Genomic DNA, 19,855 nt, shown 5'->3' with positions numbered 1-19,855 from the left:
GCTCCGAATACACACTGTTTCTCAGCTTAGAGAAGCATATATGATTCACTGGAGGGCAAATGTCATATTTATTTCAATTTATTTAAATATCTTCAGACCCATTGCAGGCTTCTCCTGCTGTTCTTTTCTAATTATTCCCCTGCCCATAGTTATGGAATTAAGTTTCACAGTTTTAGATATCATCTCTGTTGATCGCTCTCTAGATAATTCCCTCCACCTTGACCTTTCTCCTGGACTCCAGACTGAGTATTAACATTACTACCTTCTCACCACGGGCTACATAACAGAACTCTCAAATTCAGCACATCCACAGCAGAGTTCCATCAACTATCCTGCCTTAGAGTCTTACCCTTACTTCTCTTTAAAGTTATATTGCTCCTGTGATTGTTGGTTTGCTGCCTGTCGTCTCCCTCCCTGTCCTCCACTACAGCATATGCATAAATAAGCTCTTTTATGAGTAGGAAACGTACCTGTCCTTTTTATTGCCATATTTCCAGAACTAGAACAGTGCCTACAACTTGTCAGCAACAGACATTTGTTGAATGATGAATATAAGGAAATGAATGATGCCATTGGTAGTGTGTTTTGTTTTAAAAGCCGTAAGAGATACTATGAAATCTTTGGGAAATAAATTGTTTCTCATTCAAGAGATTATTTATAGATATTATAACAAGAGTTGACAATGCAATTTGCATTTATGTGTAATTTAACACAAACCCAGGCACTTAGGGCCAGGGCCCCTCTTTGCCAGCCCACTGTCCTTAGGGTGTTCTTTCCGTTTCTTTCTGAACACTCACATCCAAAAAGAGCTACTTAGCAGGGCACGGTGGCACACGTTTGTGATCCCAGCATTTGGGAGGCTAAGACAGGAGGATCATGGTTGGAGGACAGCCTCAGCTACTTAATGAGGCCCTTTGCAACTCAGTGAGACCCTGTTTCAAAATAAGGAATAAAAACTAGGGCTAGGGGTGTAGCTTGGAGGTAGAGTGCCTCTGGGTTCCATACCTAGTACTGCAGAAAAGGAGGAGGAGGAGGAGGAGGAGGAGGAGGAGGAGGAGGAGGAGGAGGAGGAGGAGGAGGAGAAGGAGAAGCTGCTTAAAACTTATCCAACTCCTTTGAAAGTAGATTTTCCTTTATTTGTAGAATTTTATTTCTTTTCCTAATCTACTATAATTCTAATAACTCTGTTCATTTACCTTCTTTAATTTTTTTATTTCTTAGGCGGAAATGAAGGCCCAATACAATTATATAGAAAATCTGATGGAAATAATAAAAGCTGTAAGGACACAGCTCTGCTAGGAGAGATAATAGGTTAATCTGCTCCCTTTTGTGTTTTCTAAATGTTCTAATTTTTTTAAATTTTTTATTGGTGCATTGTAGTTGGGTATCTTAATGGAGTGATGGTAGAGATAAATGTTCTGATTTTTAAAAATACTAAAGATAACACTTATTATAGTATTTCTAATAAAAGCATTTAATTTAAATAAGAGAAATAATTTAATTTAAATAATAGGGGCCAAGACTATAACTAAACATTTTTATAATTAATTAATTATCCCTGGGAGAAACACTTTGGGAGAGGGAGGCAAAGAGGGCCAGGATATTTTTAGTTTTCACTTTATTTGATTTTGTTTAATATGAATATAAAATATTAAAGCCTTTCAGAAACTGAAATACTTTCACTGTGAAGACATGATGATACAGACATAATGAATTAAATGAGATACACATTAAGAAGTCCTAAGGAAAATTAGATATACTTACACGTTTTTATTATGAATATTTTAGTTCATATAGCCTCATATTGTGCATTGTTATTAATATGCTACATCCAAAGCCACAAACTCTCAGATGAACAACTATAATAAGCTAGGATTCATCGAAGGCAGTGCAAAGCTTTAATAATCTAAAGGCAAGATAGTGCTCCTGATCAAAAGAGCTGATTCAGGTAATTTTCAACTGGCTACATGATGAGAAACAACTTGTTTATACTTTCTAAGCCTGCTTTTTTATGCGTGCAAACAGGGATAGTAAAACAGTCTTCTTACTTCCACTGAACAGTAAATGGGATCATGTTTGTGAACATAGGATAAGAAGAGTAAACCAAGGTAAAAATACAAAGACGAGTTATAACATTTAATAGCACTCTATGTGCAGGAGTTGTCTAAGAAGAAGAGGCTGGTTTTCTTTCATTCTTTTAAACAGTTTTTAGCAGATGTTCTGAAAACCCCAGGGAACAGGCCCTCAGTGTAGGCGACATCCCTCAATAGGATGACTGAGAACTCAGAATATATTTGAAGTTTTTCTGGAAAAAACTTCACGAGACAGCATATTGGTTAGCAGATATGGACAATACTATACGATCTGGCGTATAGTGGCTTTTTAGCAATTGTTTGCTGATTGTGGTGTTAGTTAAGATCATGGATGTTGTGTCCAGACAGCTCAGGGTTCTAGTTTCATTTAGGAGTTCAAATTGTGAGACTGTAAAAAAAATAAAAATTACATAAACTTTCTATGTTTCATTTTTCTCAGCTATAAAACTGAGATCTACCTTATAGAACTATCCTGAGAATTCACTAATTCATTCAATAATCTACTTTTTTTTTTTTTTGTAGCACCAACTACAGGCTCGTCAGCATTCTAGGCATTGACCAGGCTAATTGAGAGACATACAAAAAAAGGGCTATTATTAGGCAGTTCACATTTTAGCAGGAGAGAAACAAAATAGCTACACGTGGACTTTCAGATTAGTAACAAGGACTTTGATGGAACTAGTGCAAGGAGAGTAGCGGGCAAAAAGTGTCTGGGGAGGCGACATTCAAACTGCGCACCCTTAGAAAGGAAGTACCTGGCAGAGCTTAGATACTTGGCAGATAGAGCTCAGTGCATGTCAGCTACTTAAAGATGAATCTATTTGCAACAGGATGTTAAAATGAAACTTTTCTTCCCTTACTTTCAAAAAATCAGGAAAAAATTAGCCATGTTCAAGCCCCAAAATACATTATGTCCATCTGACCTGGATTAAGCTGTTGGCCTCATCGCTGCTTCTAAACATTGCCAGAAGCTGTTTCTCTTCCCTATCTTATACACATCTTCCATCAGTCTCAAAATAATGGTCCTCAAAGCTGGGCATGGTTGCACATGCCTGTAAGGCCAGTCCTTGGAAGGCTGAGACAGGAGGATCACAGGTTCGAGGACAGCCTCAGCAACTTAGGCTTTCATCAACCTAGCGAGATCCTGTTTCAAGATAAAAATAAAATAAGTCTAGGGGTTTAGCTCAGAGATAGAATGCCCCTGGATTCAATCCCTAGTAACACACACACAAAGAAAATATGGTCCTCAGAGATCCTAACCCCAAACTCCAGCCAAGCTTGAGGCTTTGAAGAATCCTCTCATCATGACATTAGACATCACTAATTCTTTCTTGTTCTATAGGAATTCCAATACTATACTATAGGAATTCCAATACACTTTCGCTCCCTCTGACTCCCCTGTTCCCATTCATACTTTTCGTGGATGCCTATTTAGTCCAACACACAGAAATATGGGCTTTGCCTTTAATAATAGGAAAATCATGGTTTGATAAATATAGTATCAAGAAACAAACACCAGGCAGATGTATACTCCAGGTAACTTGAGACACCAAAACATCATTGGAAGCCGATGATGTCACTGGGAGATCACGTTTCCCCCTGGATTCATTCAATTGCACAGAGCTAGAAATGGAATTTTGATAGAATACTTGGGTATGACTTTAAAAGTCCCCAAATACATCATTGCCCTGCCTCCAGAAAATAATGGGTCTAGTTAATCACTTCAAATGATGATTGCTTGTCCATTTGTTGTCTTGTTTTGTTTCCAACTAAGGTCTGCAAATTTGGGACAGAACTAAATTGCTTTAGACAACAGAACAGAATTACAACACCACCACCTGAGGTTTTCCTTCTTCATTGCATTACTGCTCTTCTAAAGGAATGTTGAAAAAACATTTTGAGAATGCTGAACTGAGTCGGGTATGGCAGAGCTCACTTATAATCCCAGTACTTGGGGGCTGACACAGGAAGATCGCAGGTTTGCATCCAGCCTCAGTTACTAGTGAGGCCCTCCGCAACTTGGTGAGACCCTGTTTCAAAATAAAGAATAAAAAAATAGGGTTGGGGTGTAACTCAGAGGTAGAATGCCTCTGAGTTCAATCCTTAGTACTGCAGAAAAGAAAAGAAAAAAAAAAGAATGCTGAACTGTGTCAAATTATTGGCTTGTCCTGATGTAACCCAGGTTATACTTATAAACTACAGCTACAAGTTCAACTAAGTCAAAACGCTGTCCTGAAAAACTACCAAGATTAAGAGCAGTGTTCAGTGGTCTCCAATGAACAACTTCTTTTTTAAAGCGTGAGATTCTTTAATTTTCTGAAAACAAATACTTTGTCCTTACAAAAAGCATTAATTCTTTTTGACCACTAGGGGATGCTCTTTCAAACAATGAGCGGATATTACTACCCAAACAAAAGCAGTATTTTTCTTCAGGGAAAAGAAAAAACACAAAGAGTACTTACTAATACTACTACTGAGCGGAAAGAAATATGCTTAGTTGTCACCACCATTGTCATCTCCATTCACACAATGATCCGGTGAGGCGGGGACGTTGTATCCACTTTAGGATGAGGACACTGAAACCTTTTGCCCAGGCCATGCAGAGGTCTAATCATTTGCCTGCATCACACCACAAGCTTGGGCAAGCTGCGACATAAATCCAGGTGCGGCTGACTCCAAAGTCCATGTTCCTTCCATGGCACCAGGGTGTCAGGCAATGTTTATCTGGGTGTTGCTTACACTTACATCATCACTGTAGCCTCATCAATGAAATCCTCTTCAGACATGGAGCCCTCGTTGATGGCCTTGATAGCTACCCAGGTGTGCGCCCGCCATCTACCTAAATGGACCATCCCAAACTGGCCGCTCCCAATCTTCTTAACAAAAGCCAACTCGGTGGGATCTATCTCCCACTTTTCTGAAAAAGTAAAAAAAAAAAACTATGTTAGAAGTAGAAGAAAGAATGTTGTAATTTTTGAGCTAAAAAAGATTTAGAAATTTTCTAGTCCTGTTTTACTTTACATAGAAGTTTAAAAATGTAATCAATGAGTGGAGAGGATTTGTAACCATTTTTCATATTCTAATTGTGAATTAACTGTGTAAGTTCAGACATTGTGCTTTTGTTTTTTTGTTTGTTTGTTTGTTGAGGTACTAGGGATGGAACCCAGGGGCATTCTACCTCGGAGCAACATCCCCAGCCTGGTTTTTTATTCTTTATTTTGAAACGGTCTCACTGAGTTGCAAAGTGCTTCACTAAGTAGCTGAGGCTAGCTAGATCCTCCTGTCTCAGCCTCCAGAATGCTGGGATTACAAGCGCGCACCGCCATACCCAGCTGACATTGCATTTTAAAATACAAACCTTACTTACTTGGAGACGAACACGTAACAGATTATGGATACCAAAACATACATGTGATAAGAAACACATTTCTCTGCCTTTCTAAAGTAAACCAATCAAAACCGACCCGGGACATAAAATCCACAAGTCTGCATCTGTTTGGCTGTGGTCACCTGGTGAGATGGACGAGCTCTGTCAGCTCCCCTTCCTCCTCTCAGTTCTTCCTACTATTCTCACTCCTCTGCTAAAGAGCTTTTCTGCCTTGGTGCATCTTTTCCTTAGGGAAAAGTCTAATTGGTTCATCTAGTAGTAAACATATCTAATATCAGAACTAGAACCCACATATATCTAAGAGTACTCTGGAAGTAAAATCTGTGCCACTGCATATTTCTCATTGTATAGAAGCAAATCAGGAATAAGAAAAACTGATTTTGAAATAACTACCTTGAATACAGATCAGTATCAAATCTGTTTTAGCATCTCCCTTTTATTTATTTATTTATTTATTTATTTATTTATTTATTTATTTATTTATTTTTGGTGGTACTGGGGATGGAACCCTTCTACCTCTGGGCTGCACTCGCAGACCTATTTTATATTTTATTTGAAACAGGGTCTTTTAAGCCAGCGAGGCTGGCTTTGAACCTGTGCGATCCTCCTGTTTCCGCCTCCCAAGAGCAGGGATTACAAGCGTGCGCCACCACGCCCGGCCGGCATCTCCCTTTTAAATAACCAATATCTGCTGGAACTTTAAAATAATGCAATTAAAATAATAGCAAAAGCTGATAGCTTCTTATTCCAACTATGCAAAGTGGTCCCTTCCCAACCCATGTGTGTTTTAAGAGTAACATAAAAGGATATGTCCATGACCTTGGGATCAGCATAGATTTATTTAATAGAATATAATCATAAAGGAAAACATTGATAAGATACAGCCCATAATTTAATCTGTTCAGCAAAAACACTCCATTAGGAGAATGAAAAGATAAGCCACAAACTGGGAAAATATATTCCTAAAGCATCTAACCATATTTATATTCCTGTTCTGAACATAAATAAACTAGACAAAAACACATAACCCTTTTTTTTTTTTTTTTGCGATACTGGGATTGAACCCGGGGCATTCTACCTCTGACCTACATTCCCAGCCCTATTTTTTATTTTTTTATTTTGAAACAGGGTCTCACTGAGTTGCAACGGGCGTCACTAAGTACCTTAGGCTGTCTGCAAACCGCGATCCTCCTGTCTGGGCCTCCCAAATGCTGAGATTTATAACCCAACTTTTAAGGGTGAAAAAGTTACTCAGTCATTAAAAAAAAAAATCCAAGTAGCCCCTAAACCTATGAAAAGTTGATCAAAATAATTAGTCATTAGGGAATTTCAAATGTAAACCAGAATGAGATACTAATGCATACTCATCATATCAGCTAAAGTGTTAAAAAAAAAAAAAAACACGAGGATACCGAATGTTGGCAAGGGGGAAAGTATGGGGCAACTGAAGTGCTTATACACTGTAGATGGGAGTGATCGTATCTACAAAATCTGAGCATAGGTATGCCTTGTGACCTAGTAATTCTACTCAAAATATATATCCAACATACACTGACTCATGATTATACACTTAACTTCATCTAAATACATAATGTTTATAACAATATCATCTGTAAGAGCCCAAAGTCGGTAACAACCAAAATGGCCATCTAAAGAAGCATGGGTAAATCAACTTTGGGACAGTCTGCAAGGTGGCACCAAGTCACACGCAAACCAGCCACACCCAACGCCATAGCTGAGATTCATAGATGTAATGGGGACAGGGAGAAGTCAGGCAAGAAAGAATGTAGTCTGAATCCATTTATACAGGGTATTCAAAACCAGGCAATATAAAACCAGCTAGAGACTAAAGACTTGTGAACTGTTCTATACGTTTCAAAAATTATAAAGTTTATTTTCAGAAAAGTCAAAAAGAGCCTATTTAATAAGTAAATTGCTAATCAAAAAACTTTTTTATATATGGTATCTACAGGGCAGAGGGAGAATTGAGGCACCTATAACTTACTGAGATCAACTTTCCACCCCACCTAACCTAATGAGACCCTGAGTCCCAGTTACTTTTTACACAATATAATTGTGTCCTCGTTTTTGTTTTTATGAGTAAAATCTGAGTCCCACTAATGAGAAAAAATTAAGGGAACAAAGTATCGCCAAATTAGAAAACAGGTTTTTCTAGCTCTTATTTATCCTCACAGATTTACAAAGTGGCTCAAATCAGTGCTATTCTATTTGAAAAAATATATATTTTTTTTGCGATACTGTATATATACATATATATAACATATATGTTTTAAACATATATATATGTTTTAAACATATATATGTTTTAAACATATATATAATATATATATATAATATATATATATATATATATATATATATATATATATATATGGTGTGTGTGTGTGTGTGTTAATAGTAATGGTAGTGGTACTAAAGATTAAACCCAGAGGCATTCTACCTCCCTATACTTCTCCCCCTTTTTTTATTCTTTGTTTTGGAACAAGGTCACTATGTTGCCGAGGCCATCCTTGAACCTATAATCCTCCTGTCCCAGCCTCCCAAGTACTGGGATTACAGGCATGTGCCACCATGCCTAACTTGAAAATGACACCTTTAGCAGCTATTTTTTTTTGGGGGGGGGCTCTCTTGGGATCAGTCATTTCCCAACCACCTCTATAACCAGAGAACAAGAGCCCAAACAACCAAATAAAAAGAATGTAACTTATTTAAAAAGTAAAGATAAAATAACAAAAAGCAATAAAAGAGTGAAGATTAGGTCTCCCTGTAATGTCCTGTGAAACCTGAATAACTGATACATTTTTTCCCCCAAAGTTTAAATTGCCCTTAAAAAATTCACTACTTAAACATCTCAAGGAATCTAAACTTTGAAAATGAATGTCTCTAAATGGATATTTCAGAAGAGCTGAGAATTTAAAGCATCTACTGGGTAGAGTCTTTACAAGACTTGATGTCACACTTCAGCACATGTGCCTGCTTTACCGTCGCTGAAGCCGGCTGTGGCTGGGAAGCCACTGCCCATCGGTCCCACTGGGAAGCGGAGTCGGGTCAGGAGACCTAGGGAGAAAGAGAAATCAGCGTTTCCAGCTTAGTTGCTGATAGAGAAGAAAGAACCAACTGTACCAGCAGACAGTACTAGTCTTTAAATAATTAACATAATTGTTTCTTCTAGAGGTTAGTTTCATTGCTGATTTTTTTTCCATTTTGAAAATACTTTTCATAAAATAACACAGCTAGGTGTCTATCGACAAATGGATGGGTGAAGAAAATGTAGTATATACACACAATGGAAGTCTACTCAGATGTAAAAAAAAAAGAACAAAATCACTTGTAAGAAAATGGATGGAATTAGAGAATATTATGCCAGTGAGCTCAGCCAGTCTCAGAAAGTCAAGGGTCGTATGTTTTTTTCTTACATGTGGAAGCTAGAAAGAAAATAGAAAGGAAAGGTGATTTCAGATAAATGAAGAAAGAGACCAATCAAATAGTGAAAGGGAGGAGAAAAGGAGGATTGAAGAAAGAAAGGAATGATTAAATAATGCTATCTTCGTATATGAAATGATCACTACCACCCTCATTAATGCAGGAAGAGGGGGCCAGGCTGAGGTTCAGAGGAAAAGTGAAGTGTTCGTGTGTGAATGGGTCACTTAGAACATCAGTGTGATGTTTAATTATAATGCACCAATAAAACCATTTTAAAACAATAATGCTCACTGCATACAATTGATAACTTTAAGAAGTTATCAAGATGATCAAAAGATCTCTCACAAAACCTTAATGCAAAGAGATAAATTATTATCACTTTGGTGAACATCTTGCAAAAATCTCCATACATATAATAGAAAGCATACATACTATCCAATATATTTTATGGATATATAAATATTTGGCTATAAGTTTTTGACACTACGCATGTAACTTATGTATGTAACCAATATGTAACCAATGACTATAAACTGACCTTAAAGTTATGTCCAAGATTTCACCAGTATAACACATCCTATATGTGGTTTCCTTTGAGGGAGAAGTAGTGTGTATTTAACTCAGGATGTTCTACCTCTGACCTATACCCCCAGTCCTTTTTTTCACTCACTTTTAATTTTGAAACACAATCTCACTAAGTTGTTGAGGGTCTCACTCAGTTGCTGAGGCTGGCTTCAAACCTGTGATCCTCCTGCCTCAGCCTCTCAAGTATTGGGATTACAGGTATTTACCACCATGCCCAGCTTGACCTAAGAGGCATATACATCTGTATGTACTTCACAATCTATCACTTTATGGAATATTATTTCTAGATCAAATAATGTCCATAAAGTTCACACTAATCCACTTGGCCACCAAAAGTGTCTAAATGTACCCATATTCTCACCCATTCTTTGAGAGTAGGTTATTTAAAAAAAAATAGCATAGTAGGATAAGTGAGACATTGTTTGAGTAGGCCAATGTATATAATTCTAGACACTTAGTTTTAATTTAGTTTGAAATGAATTTATTACTTATTTTTTCAACTAATAGTCATTGAGAGCCTACTATAACCACGCGCTATTTAGACGTCGAGAGAGAGCCGTGAACAGGACGGGGGTGGCCTCTGCTCAAGATGAACGAGTGTGCCCAAGAAAAAGGAGATGATGATGAGTACAAACCAGAGAAGGTGTACAGGCTTAGGAGTGGAGCTCAGGCCGGGCCTTTCTGACAAGATGAGGGCTAAGTTCACTTTGACTGACAAGGAAACATCCCACAACGAGCAGGGGGAAGAGCCTTCCGGGCAGATAGAACAGTATATGCAAAGGCTGAGAGGCAGAGACAAGCTCAGCCAGTGTAAAAACAGAAAGAAGCATGTATTAAGCGTCTGCTGTATACAAGACACTCTTTTAGGCAGATTCCAAAGATCCCAGCAGGCTCAAAACTGAGGAAGACAAGGACTCTTTCCAAATAGGGCTCTACCTGGGAGGTAAAAGACTGGCCCCAGGTAAAGAACTACATTTTTTTTAATCATTCAACAAATATTTATTTATTTATTTTAAATTTATTTATAAATTCCTCTTTTTTCAATTTTTTATTGATGCATTATATTCATACATCAAACTGGGGTAAAAAACTTGTGTGTACATACATGTACACATCACTGATTTAACCCCTACCCAATTCCCACCCCATTCCCTCCCCATCATCCCTCCTTCCCTTGCTTGGCTTAGTGGTTGACTTCGATATGTTTAAGTACATTGTGTGTTTTAGAGATTTTCCTTCTTCCCCCCTCCTTTCTCCTCCTTTAGGTTGTCTTGTTTGCTCCTCTATGGGATTTCCTTTTTCATCTAGAGTTCCTCCTATGACCCATTTCTCCCTGGCTCTACATTTGAGATAAGGGTTCGCTGGGGCCCAGAGGAGGAGCATCGAGCACATTGCTGGATACAGAAAAATCTTCTGGGAGGACATGACACTGGAGAGGAACCTGCCAAGTGGAATAAGCCCCGGAGGAAAGCCAGACAGATGCTCTAGGCAGAGGTGACAGTACGAACAGGATGCCGAGGGCTGTCCCCATGAAGGTGAGAACCTGAACAGGAAGCCTTAAGTGTGTAAATAAGCTGAAGGGAGAAGGCGAGGAGAAATGGAAGAGCCACAGCAGAAAAAGGAACCATGGTGGCCGGCGGTCTCCGCAGGAGAGAAACAATAGGAGTCAGCCCAGGAACGGCCTCGCTGCTGTTAGAAGGCGTGAGTGGGAGGGCTGTGGCAGGGGGAGAAAGATGCTAGTGCCCAGTGACTTGTGTTTTCTTAATGAAGTGGTCACGTGATTTGCTAATAGGTCAGTGGTTAATAGTGGGAAAAGGGTCTTGAGGAAAATGGTAAAGTTTGAAAAGAAAACAGAAACGGATATTTCCTAGAAACTCTGAAGACCTGGTTGAGATTAGAGCCTTCATCTAGTTCAGTCTCTGTGCCACATGATCCAAAGAATAATGGAAAAAGGAATGTCCTTAGGATCCTAAAACTTTCCTCCAAGTTTTTATTTGCAACCATTTTTTATCATGGGAATTACTACCAAGGGATTAGTTGTGGCCTATCTCTCTGTAACAGAAGATGCTTTCACTTTCTTTGCATTGGCCTTAGTTGGGATAAGGAGATGAATTGCCATGAGCCCAAATAACCAGAGGCCAAAAAGGAGACAGAATAGTCTTAGGTTCACCCCCCAGTGACATGAGCTGCCTCTTTCTGCAGGACACAGTCATAGCTGAGTACAGGCTCTGGAGCCCATGGGTTTAATGGCTCCAATCATTAACACGATTTCTGCGGGTTCAAATCTCACCATAGATACTTATTATCTAGGTGACCTTGAACAAGTTACCACACAAATGATGCATCAGTTTCCTCATCTATAGGAAGATATCAACAGCACCTGCCTCGCAGGATTGCTCTAAAGATGAAATAAATACACATAAAAGCATTCACAACAGGATCTGGCCCAAAGTAAGTAAGACATGTCAGTTACTTCTGGGTCCCACAGCTTTCCTCTTTAATACCCTCTTTCTTGTTTTCTTATTTTTTCCCCCATTTTCTGTTCTCTCTACTAAACAGCAGCATGGTTACATTTTAAACTTCTGTTTTTACTTTTTCCCTCATTTCATACAGTTTTTTATTTATAAAATTATTTTCAATTATATTCATGATATTTTATAGATTATAAGAATAGCATAGGTACAGTATAATAAAAAAAAACCCTAAAGCCATCTATAAAACAAGAAATGAAAGTATCCCTTTCTCCCAATCTCAGTTCCCAGAGATAAACATTAACATTTACAGTATGTTATAATCTCACTTGTTTAAGAATTACCTTTAATAGTTTTTCTGGGCACATATAATTATGTGAGTGCATATACTTTTTTTTTACAAAAATGGGACTATGGTCAATATACTGCTCTGAACCTTTTATAATTTATCATTTATATATTTTTATGTCAGCATAATATCACTATTTTTTTTAACATCACCACTTAAGTGCTGTTTCTTAAATTTTTACTTAGAAGGAAGAAGGAGAAAATGAAGGAGAAAGGTCAGAGCTGGTGTCCTGATTCGTAGAGTTTCTATCTCAGCCACAACTATGGCCTCCCAAACCCCACCCTCTCTAGCCACACTCCCTGTGGTTATCTGGAATAGCCATATGGGCCAATCCTATAAATGGATAAAATTCCCTTGGATTTGTTCCTGATATTTAGAACCAGCTTAATGAAAAAAAGTGGTCTCTTTTCAAGAGGGATTTTTTTTCACCAACACAAATTTTTATGTGTGAAATAAAACAAATAAAAATGCTACATGACCAAAAGTCAAAACAATGGAGATTCCCCCATGGGCACAGAGTGGCCAGGCACAGGGTGGTGAGGTCTGAGGGCCAGAAATGTGATTGTAATTATGGTGCAACTTTGTACACCTACATCTTTCTTCAGATGGTGCGTTTCCACAAAGAGCAATATGGCCAACAATAGCTGAGAAATAGAGGCAAATACTCTCCTGGCTTATTTAGGCCAAAGTGGAACTATAAAAGGCTGGGTTCTGTATGCTTTTTTCTATTCTCCAAACAAAAGATAATAGAGAATGAGAGATTTAAAGGGAATTTTCTACTGCAACCGAGGGGAGAAAGAGACCTCAGTATTCAGGGTATTTGGGATCCTATTATATTTAGCCCTATAAAAATTTTCCAGGGCAAAAGTATAATGGTGAAATGGGCTTCTGCTTCTCTGTCATCTATCATTTTTCTAACCTAGTAAAATATGAAAAATCAGCTCACCTCTTGCCCCTCAACTAGAACAAGAAAGACACATGAAGGAGGAGGACAGCTGTCCAGAAAAGAGATTGTATTTCAAGTTGGCAAGCTGTTTCTACAGGGAGGTTTGCTCCTGTTGTCTAATACCAGGCACACGCTGCCCCCTCCCGGCCTGAGGCTCCCACTTACCTGCAGCATTGTGCTGGTGATACCAGATGAGCTCAGGGACCGAAGGAAAGAAATATCTTTCAGCCACATACCAATGCCCCGAGTCATTCCTCTTGATCTGGTAATGTTTTATTGTAGCCTCTGTACTTCTGTAATCAATGAAACGTGAATTCGTACACAAGCAAAAGGTCGCTTTAGAACTAAGCCAATTCATTGAGCTAAAGGCCTCAATTCTCAGTCTCTCCAACTAGCAACATTACACACAGAAAACAGAATTGACCAACTCCACAGGTGCCTGACCATCCTAGGAAAATTCCTCAGTTACCTTATTAGGGCCGCAGATTCAAACATAGCTTCAGCCAAATTTGCCTAAATGACAAGTCAAATATCCAAAATAGTAGCGCTCTTTCAGGAACACTTATAACTATTTGTCAACTATTAAGTCTTTGTTAAATAAATAAATAAATAAATAAATAAATAAATAAATAAATAAATGCACTGTCAGGGGTTGGAATTGTGAGGCACAAGAGTGCAAGAAAACTATAAAGGGTGCATTAATGAGCAGTTTACTGCTATGGGTAACTGGGACTCAGTCCTTCTAGAAATCTACTGGAGACTGGGGAACACACCTCAGAATTGTCCCGCCAAAATGCAAAGACACTGAAGTATTATCCACCAACTTCCACCCCTCATCCATCCCTCACTGATGGAGGGCTGCTCCTAGAATAATACTCTCAGGTGCTTCCAGCTGTGAGTTCCCACAGCCAGAGAGCATCTTCAGGCAGAAAGATACAGGAAGCTTTCTGAGCACAGGAGATCTCTCATCTTGTCAACCCCAGACTAGACCACGGCATATGAGGAACCCAGCAAGTTTACTACAGTGAATCAAACCCCTTCACTTGATGGTTAAGAGAAAGATAAAGGAGGTTAAGTAACACATCCACTGCCATACATGTTGGGGATACACTGCAGACTGCTAGTCGCCCTAATCTCCACACAAGCAATCTCCCTAAGCCAAGCTCTCGATTTTATTGGGCACATGATGGTATCTTCATTTTAAAAAAGTCTCATGAATTATTTTTGAAGTAACTGAAAGTCACATTTACCTTTTAGCGCCTATAAACACAGAAATTGTGTAGGAACCCAGATGCCTTGAATCTCTGACAATAAATGCACCTTCTTTATCCTGCAAAGCAATGAATTCATTGTACAAATGTATTCATCTTAGACAGCCCTACATCTCTGTGATGGATGCCAAAGCTATACTGACTTACTAAATTCCTTGTTTTTTATTCTTAGGATTGAAGTCAGGGGCCTTCCATCTCCAAGCTGCAACCCAACCCTTTTTATTTTGTATTTTGAAACAGGGACTTTCTAAGTTTCTGAGAATCTCTCTAAGTTACTCTGCTCTGGCCTCAAACCTACAATCCCTCTTGTCTCAGCTTCACAAGTCCTGGGAATATAGTAGTAAGCCTCCATGCACAGCTAATTTATACTATTCTCACCTTAAATAATGGGATTGCTTTTGCAAGTATACACAATCTTATCTTCCTTGTAGGTTTAGAAGTAGAACTTCTAAAAGAAATGCAATTTGGACATGAATTTCTAATGCAGGAATATTTTAAAACATTGCCTTTGATTTTTTTAAGAGAATTTCCAATTTGATAGCCTTCTATCTCACCATTTGTTTTGTTATAACTGATAAAAAAAAATAGCTGAACTCAGACTGACAGAATGGTACTTTGGAAGAAGAGAACAGTGTGGTGGGTGAGATGAAGAAACAAGAAGAGATATTTCTGAAAAGGCACCATGGGATAAGAGGTCATTAAGAAACATAAGGTTTTTTAATAACCTTAAAATGGGAAAGGCAATTTGACACAAACCCTCAACTCTTAAAGTGTCTGATAAATTCAGACATACACATTTCAGATGTTATGCCAGAGAGGCATACAACAATTGAAAACCTGGAAGAAATATTATCATATATCACAAACTATTAATATCCTTAATATAGCTACTAGGTCCTGCACATTCTAAGGACAGTGTAAAAAAGCCCAATAAAAAACAATGCAAAGGATAGTTTACAGAATAAGGAATACAAATGTATAAAATTTATTATACAAAAATATTTAACATCATCATAATAAGAGAAATATAATTGAAATCCACACTGAGGTGAGGTGTCAAAGAATAAAGGTTCAGATGTTTCCTATAAGATGCTGCTGAAAAGGCTATTATCATAGGTATAAAGTTGATACAACTCCTACAGAGAGCATTTTAGTATCTAGGAAAATTAGAAATATATATTCACTTTGACCCCAAATTTCCACCTCTGAGAATTTTTGCTACAAATACAATCCCATGACTGGGGAAAGATGTGCAGGTTACCAAGGCAGCATTATCTTAATAACAAGAGTCTAGCTTGTAATCCCCACGCTTGGGAGGTGGAGACAGGATCATGCAGGTTCGAAGAAGCCAGCCACGCTGGCTTAAAAAACCCTGTTTCTAAATAAAGTATAAAATAGGTGTGGGAGTGTAGCCTGGAGGTAGAAGGGTTTCCAGGAACCCCAGTACCACTGGGAAAAAAAAGTCTATACTACCTAATTACCATAATGAAAAAAATGGCTTAAAAACCGTGATCATCCAAACTAAGGAATACTAGGGAGGTATAAAATGAACAAAGACATCAATGTGGAAAGATTCTTCATGTATATTGTCGAGTGAGAAAAACGATGTATAAAATAATACATAGACTATACTGCCATTTCTGTAAAGGTAGTGGCATAAGAAAATATATTTGTGCTTGCTTGTGTATGTATTAAATATCTACTAAAGAACACAAAATAGACTAATAATAGCTTTACTACCAGGAAAGGAATTGGTGACAAGTATGAAAGAAATTTTTCTAAGACATTTCAATTTTGGACTCTATGAACAAACTGAATTTTGATACAAGAAAGAAACTGAAATTGCATGATACTGCCATAAATAATTTCTTTTCTTTTTTTTTTTTTTTTTTTTTTTTTGGTGGTGGTACTGGGGTTCCTGGAAGCCCTTCTACCTCCGGGCTACGCTCCCAGACCTATTTTTACATTTTTATTTGGAAACAGGGTCTCCTAAGCCAGCACGCGTGGCTGGCTTCGAACCTGCGCGATCCTCCTGTCTCCGCCTCCCAAGCGCGGGGATTACAAGCGTGCGCCACCACGCCCGGCCTAAATAATTTCTGTAATAAGTTTGGAAGCATATATAAAATAGGCAATTCTTTAGGTAAATACAAATGATCAAACATCCAAAAAAGGAAATTAAATCAGTAGTCAGACATCTCTACCTATTTTTAAGAACATATGTCCACACTATTTTATAAGAGAGATACAACTAAGATTTAAGTGGCAAATAACTACTATCCAATATAAACTCCTCCAAAAATTTGAAAAAGAGATAAAGGCCATCCCCAACTTATACTGTGATGCTAGTATAACCTTTATACTAATACTAAAGAGATTGGAAAATTACAGGCCAAGCTCACTTTTGAACATAACAGGACAAAAGCTAAATTAAATATTAGGAAATAGAACCCAGAAAAAAAAGGTATTTTAAATGTCTCATGCGCAGGTAGGGCTTCATCTAAGCATACCTTTAAAATAAAAATTAGACAATATATAAACTAGAAAATATTTTTAAGACAGGCTTCGTGAGAGGCTGAAACAGGAGGATCACAGGTTCACAGCCAGCCTCAGAAACTTGGTGAGGTCCTCAGCAATTTAGCAAGACCCTGCTTCAAAATAAAAAATAAAATAGGGCTGAGAGTATAACTCAGAGGCAGAATGCCCCTGAGTTCAATCCCCAGTACCACATGCACACACAAAAAGAAAATATTTTAAAGATATATAGCAAAAATATGTATATTTAAAAATATACCATTCATTAAGCCGGGTGTGGTGGCACACGCTTGTAATCCCCGTGCTTGGGAGGCTGAGACAGGAGGATCGCACAGGTTCGAAGCCAGCCTCAGCTACCTAGTGAGGCTCTCAGAAATTTAATGAGATCCTGTTTCCAAATAAAAACATAAAATAGGTCTGGGAATGTAGCTTGGAGGTAGAAGGCCCCTGGGTTCCATCCTCAGTACCACAAAAATAAAGAAAAATATTGAGAAATTTGACTAATTGATATTTTTGAAGATCTGTATAAGACAAAATAGCAAAGTTTATTTTTAAAAGCAAGAAATCAGAAGAATAAATTTGCAGCACATTAACTGACAAAAAGACTGACATACAGGATATATATATATATATATATATATATATATATATATTTTTTTTTTTTTTTTTTTTTTTTTTTTTTTTTTGGTGGTGGTGGTACTGGGGTTCCTGGAAGCCCTTCTACCTCCGGGCTACACTCCCAGACCTATTTTTTATACTTTTTTATTTGGAAACAGGGTCTCATAAGCCAGCGCGCTCGGCTGGCTTCGAACCTGCGCGATCCTCCTGTCCCTGCCTCCCAAGCGCGGGGATTACAAGCGTGCGCCACCACGCCCGGCCAGGATATATTTTGAAGATGCATACTTGTAGGTTTAACAAGCAAACACACTCTTCATAAATAAAAAAGGGATCTTAATGGGTGAGCACAGGAGAGTGAGCCTAACTGGCCAAGAGACACACGAAGAGTTTTCGTCACACTAGTAAACAAGGAAATGTACATCTTTTAAAATATCAGGGGTATAACTCAGTGACATCGCACTTGCCTAGAAAGCTTGAGGCCCTCAGTTCAATCTCAGTACTACAAATAAAAATGTATACAATTTCTAACCCAGCGAATTAGAAAAAGAAAAATGTGAAAAGCAATTCTATGGGCAAGAAAGTAGAGAACTAGTCACCTCATGCCCAGGAAGAGTATAAATTAGCACAAATACTCTGAACCATGGCTCACAAATATCTAGAGATGTTAAATCTATACATACCTTATGACCAACTACTTCCATTTTGCCCTTGTGAACACGATGACAGTTACAAGGAAATATGTTAGAGAAGTGATGTAATAGACGAAGTTAGAAACAATTTGAATGTCTATCAGCATTGGATGGATTTTGATACAGGAATATAATAAAATACTATACACAATGTACTTAATCTAGACGTACCTATATGAATAAATTTTTAAAATATAATGTTTACTAAAAATCAACCTATGCACAATCTCCCTCCTTTATGCCAATAATAAAACATAAAACAATACTACATTATGCATATGCATAGATGATAAAATATATGCACAGCCAGGCGTGGTGGCGCACGCTTGTAATCCCAGCGCTTGGGAGGCTGAGACAGGAGGATCGCACAGGTTCGAAGCCAGCCTCAGCTACTTGGTGAGGCTCTCAGCAATTTAGTGAGACCCTGTTCCCCCCAAAAATATAAAATAGGTCTGGGAGTATATCCCAAAGGTAGAAAGCCTCTGGGTTTTACAAAAAAAAAAAATAGGGCTGGGGGGTATAGCTAAGAGGAAGAATGCCCCTGGGTTCCACCCCCAGTACCACAAAAAAGTATATACACATTGTCAAAATAAGCACACACCCTTTTATTAAGATTGAACCTGGCGAGTGGAGGAGGACAAAAAAAGATGATGGCGTGACTTTCAACTATATCTGTGGTGTCTTATTTCTTTTAGAAATGTTGTGACCAAATTTTAACATACGTTAGATCTATGAAGTGGACATGTGGGCATTGAGGGGGAGGCGGGTTGCTACATAATCTGCCGTACTCTGTAAGAAGAGACCTTCATCTTGCTTGGCTCCCTTCTGGGTGTAGAAGCTTTTGAGCTAGGTGTGCACAGTCCCCTGATTTGGACCCTATTACCTGTGAACAGCTTGCTTACTGTGGACCTTCTCTGGGACTTTCCTCCTCTGGTCCTGCTTACAGGTCATAGCATCTTAATTTTCCAAGTTAGGTCTAGTAATTTCACTCTACAGAAGGCTACCTATGTGACCATGCCAGGAAGATGCCATATTTGCTATATTTCCTCTTAGCAAGTGGATGTTCATCCCAACATCACCTGTGGCTGGGTCTCTGTCCCTCATCCTCTGTCCATCCCTCTACTGTAAAGTGGGTCTTCCTTGTGTCCTGAGCTATTGCTGGCATTGAGCTTTTAGTCACAGACCTGATTCTCAAACACACTTCTAGATTTCCTCAACATCTGCCAGCGGTGCATGAGGACAGGACACCTCTCATCTGGTTTCTAGTTTTGACTCTACATTTCCCCACAGTTAATATTTACTGATAGTTGGAAAATTTAAATTCTTTGCAGTTTTGTTTTGGTTTGACCTAAATGAGTAGTTTTGATTTGAGTCTGATATTTTGGCTACCATACCTTTGTTTCCAAAGAACAAAGAAACCACTGCATCATATATTGTTCTCTGTCTTTTTTTTAATGAATCTAAGCCAC

At 38.3% G+C, this 19,855-nt stretch overlaps 1 protein-coding gene across 1 annotated transcript in view; it reads right to left on the bottom strand.

The window, feature by feature from the left end:
* TXK (TXK tyrosine kinase) overlaps positions 1 to 19,855 on the bottom strand; it is a gene marked incomplete at its 3' end in the record, with an annotated part of 43,733 nt that overhangs the window by 14,670 nt on the left and 9,208 nt on the right. The window contains exons 6-9 of the mRNA XM_080698167.1: positions 14,527 to 14,606; positions 13,442 to 13,569; positions 8,485 to 8,559; positions 4,839 to 5,010 (exon numbers count right to left, since the gene is read on the bottom strand). Of these exons, the coding sequence (XP_080554293.1) occupies positions 4,839 to 5,010; positions 8,485 to 8,559; positions 13,442 to 13,569; positions 14,527 to 14,606 (455 nt within the window). The remainder of the gene's footprint in view (positions 1 to 4,838; positions 5,011 to 8,484; positions 8,560 to 13,441; positions 13,570 to 14,526; positions 14,607 to 19,855) is intronic.

The sequence above is a fragment of the Muscardinus avellanarius genome, assembly GCF_963383645.1.
Source record: "Muscardinus avellanarius genome assembly, chromosome: 6".
Lineage (NCBI taxonomy): Eukaryota > Metazoa > Chordata > Mammalia > Rodentia > Gliridae > Muscardinus > Muscardinus avellanarius.
Note: the sequence above shows the minus strand (reverse complement) of the source record. Positions and strands in the feature narration are given on the sequence as shown.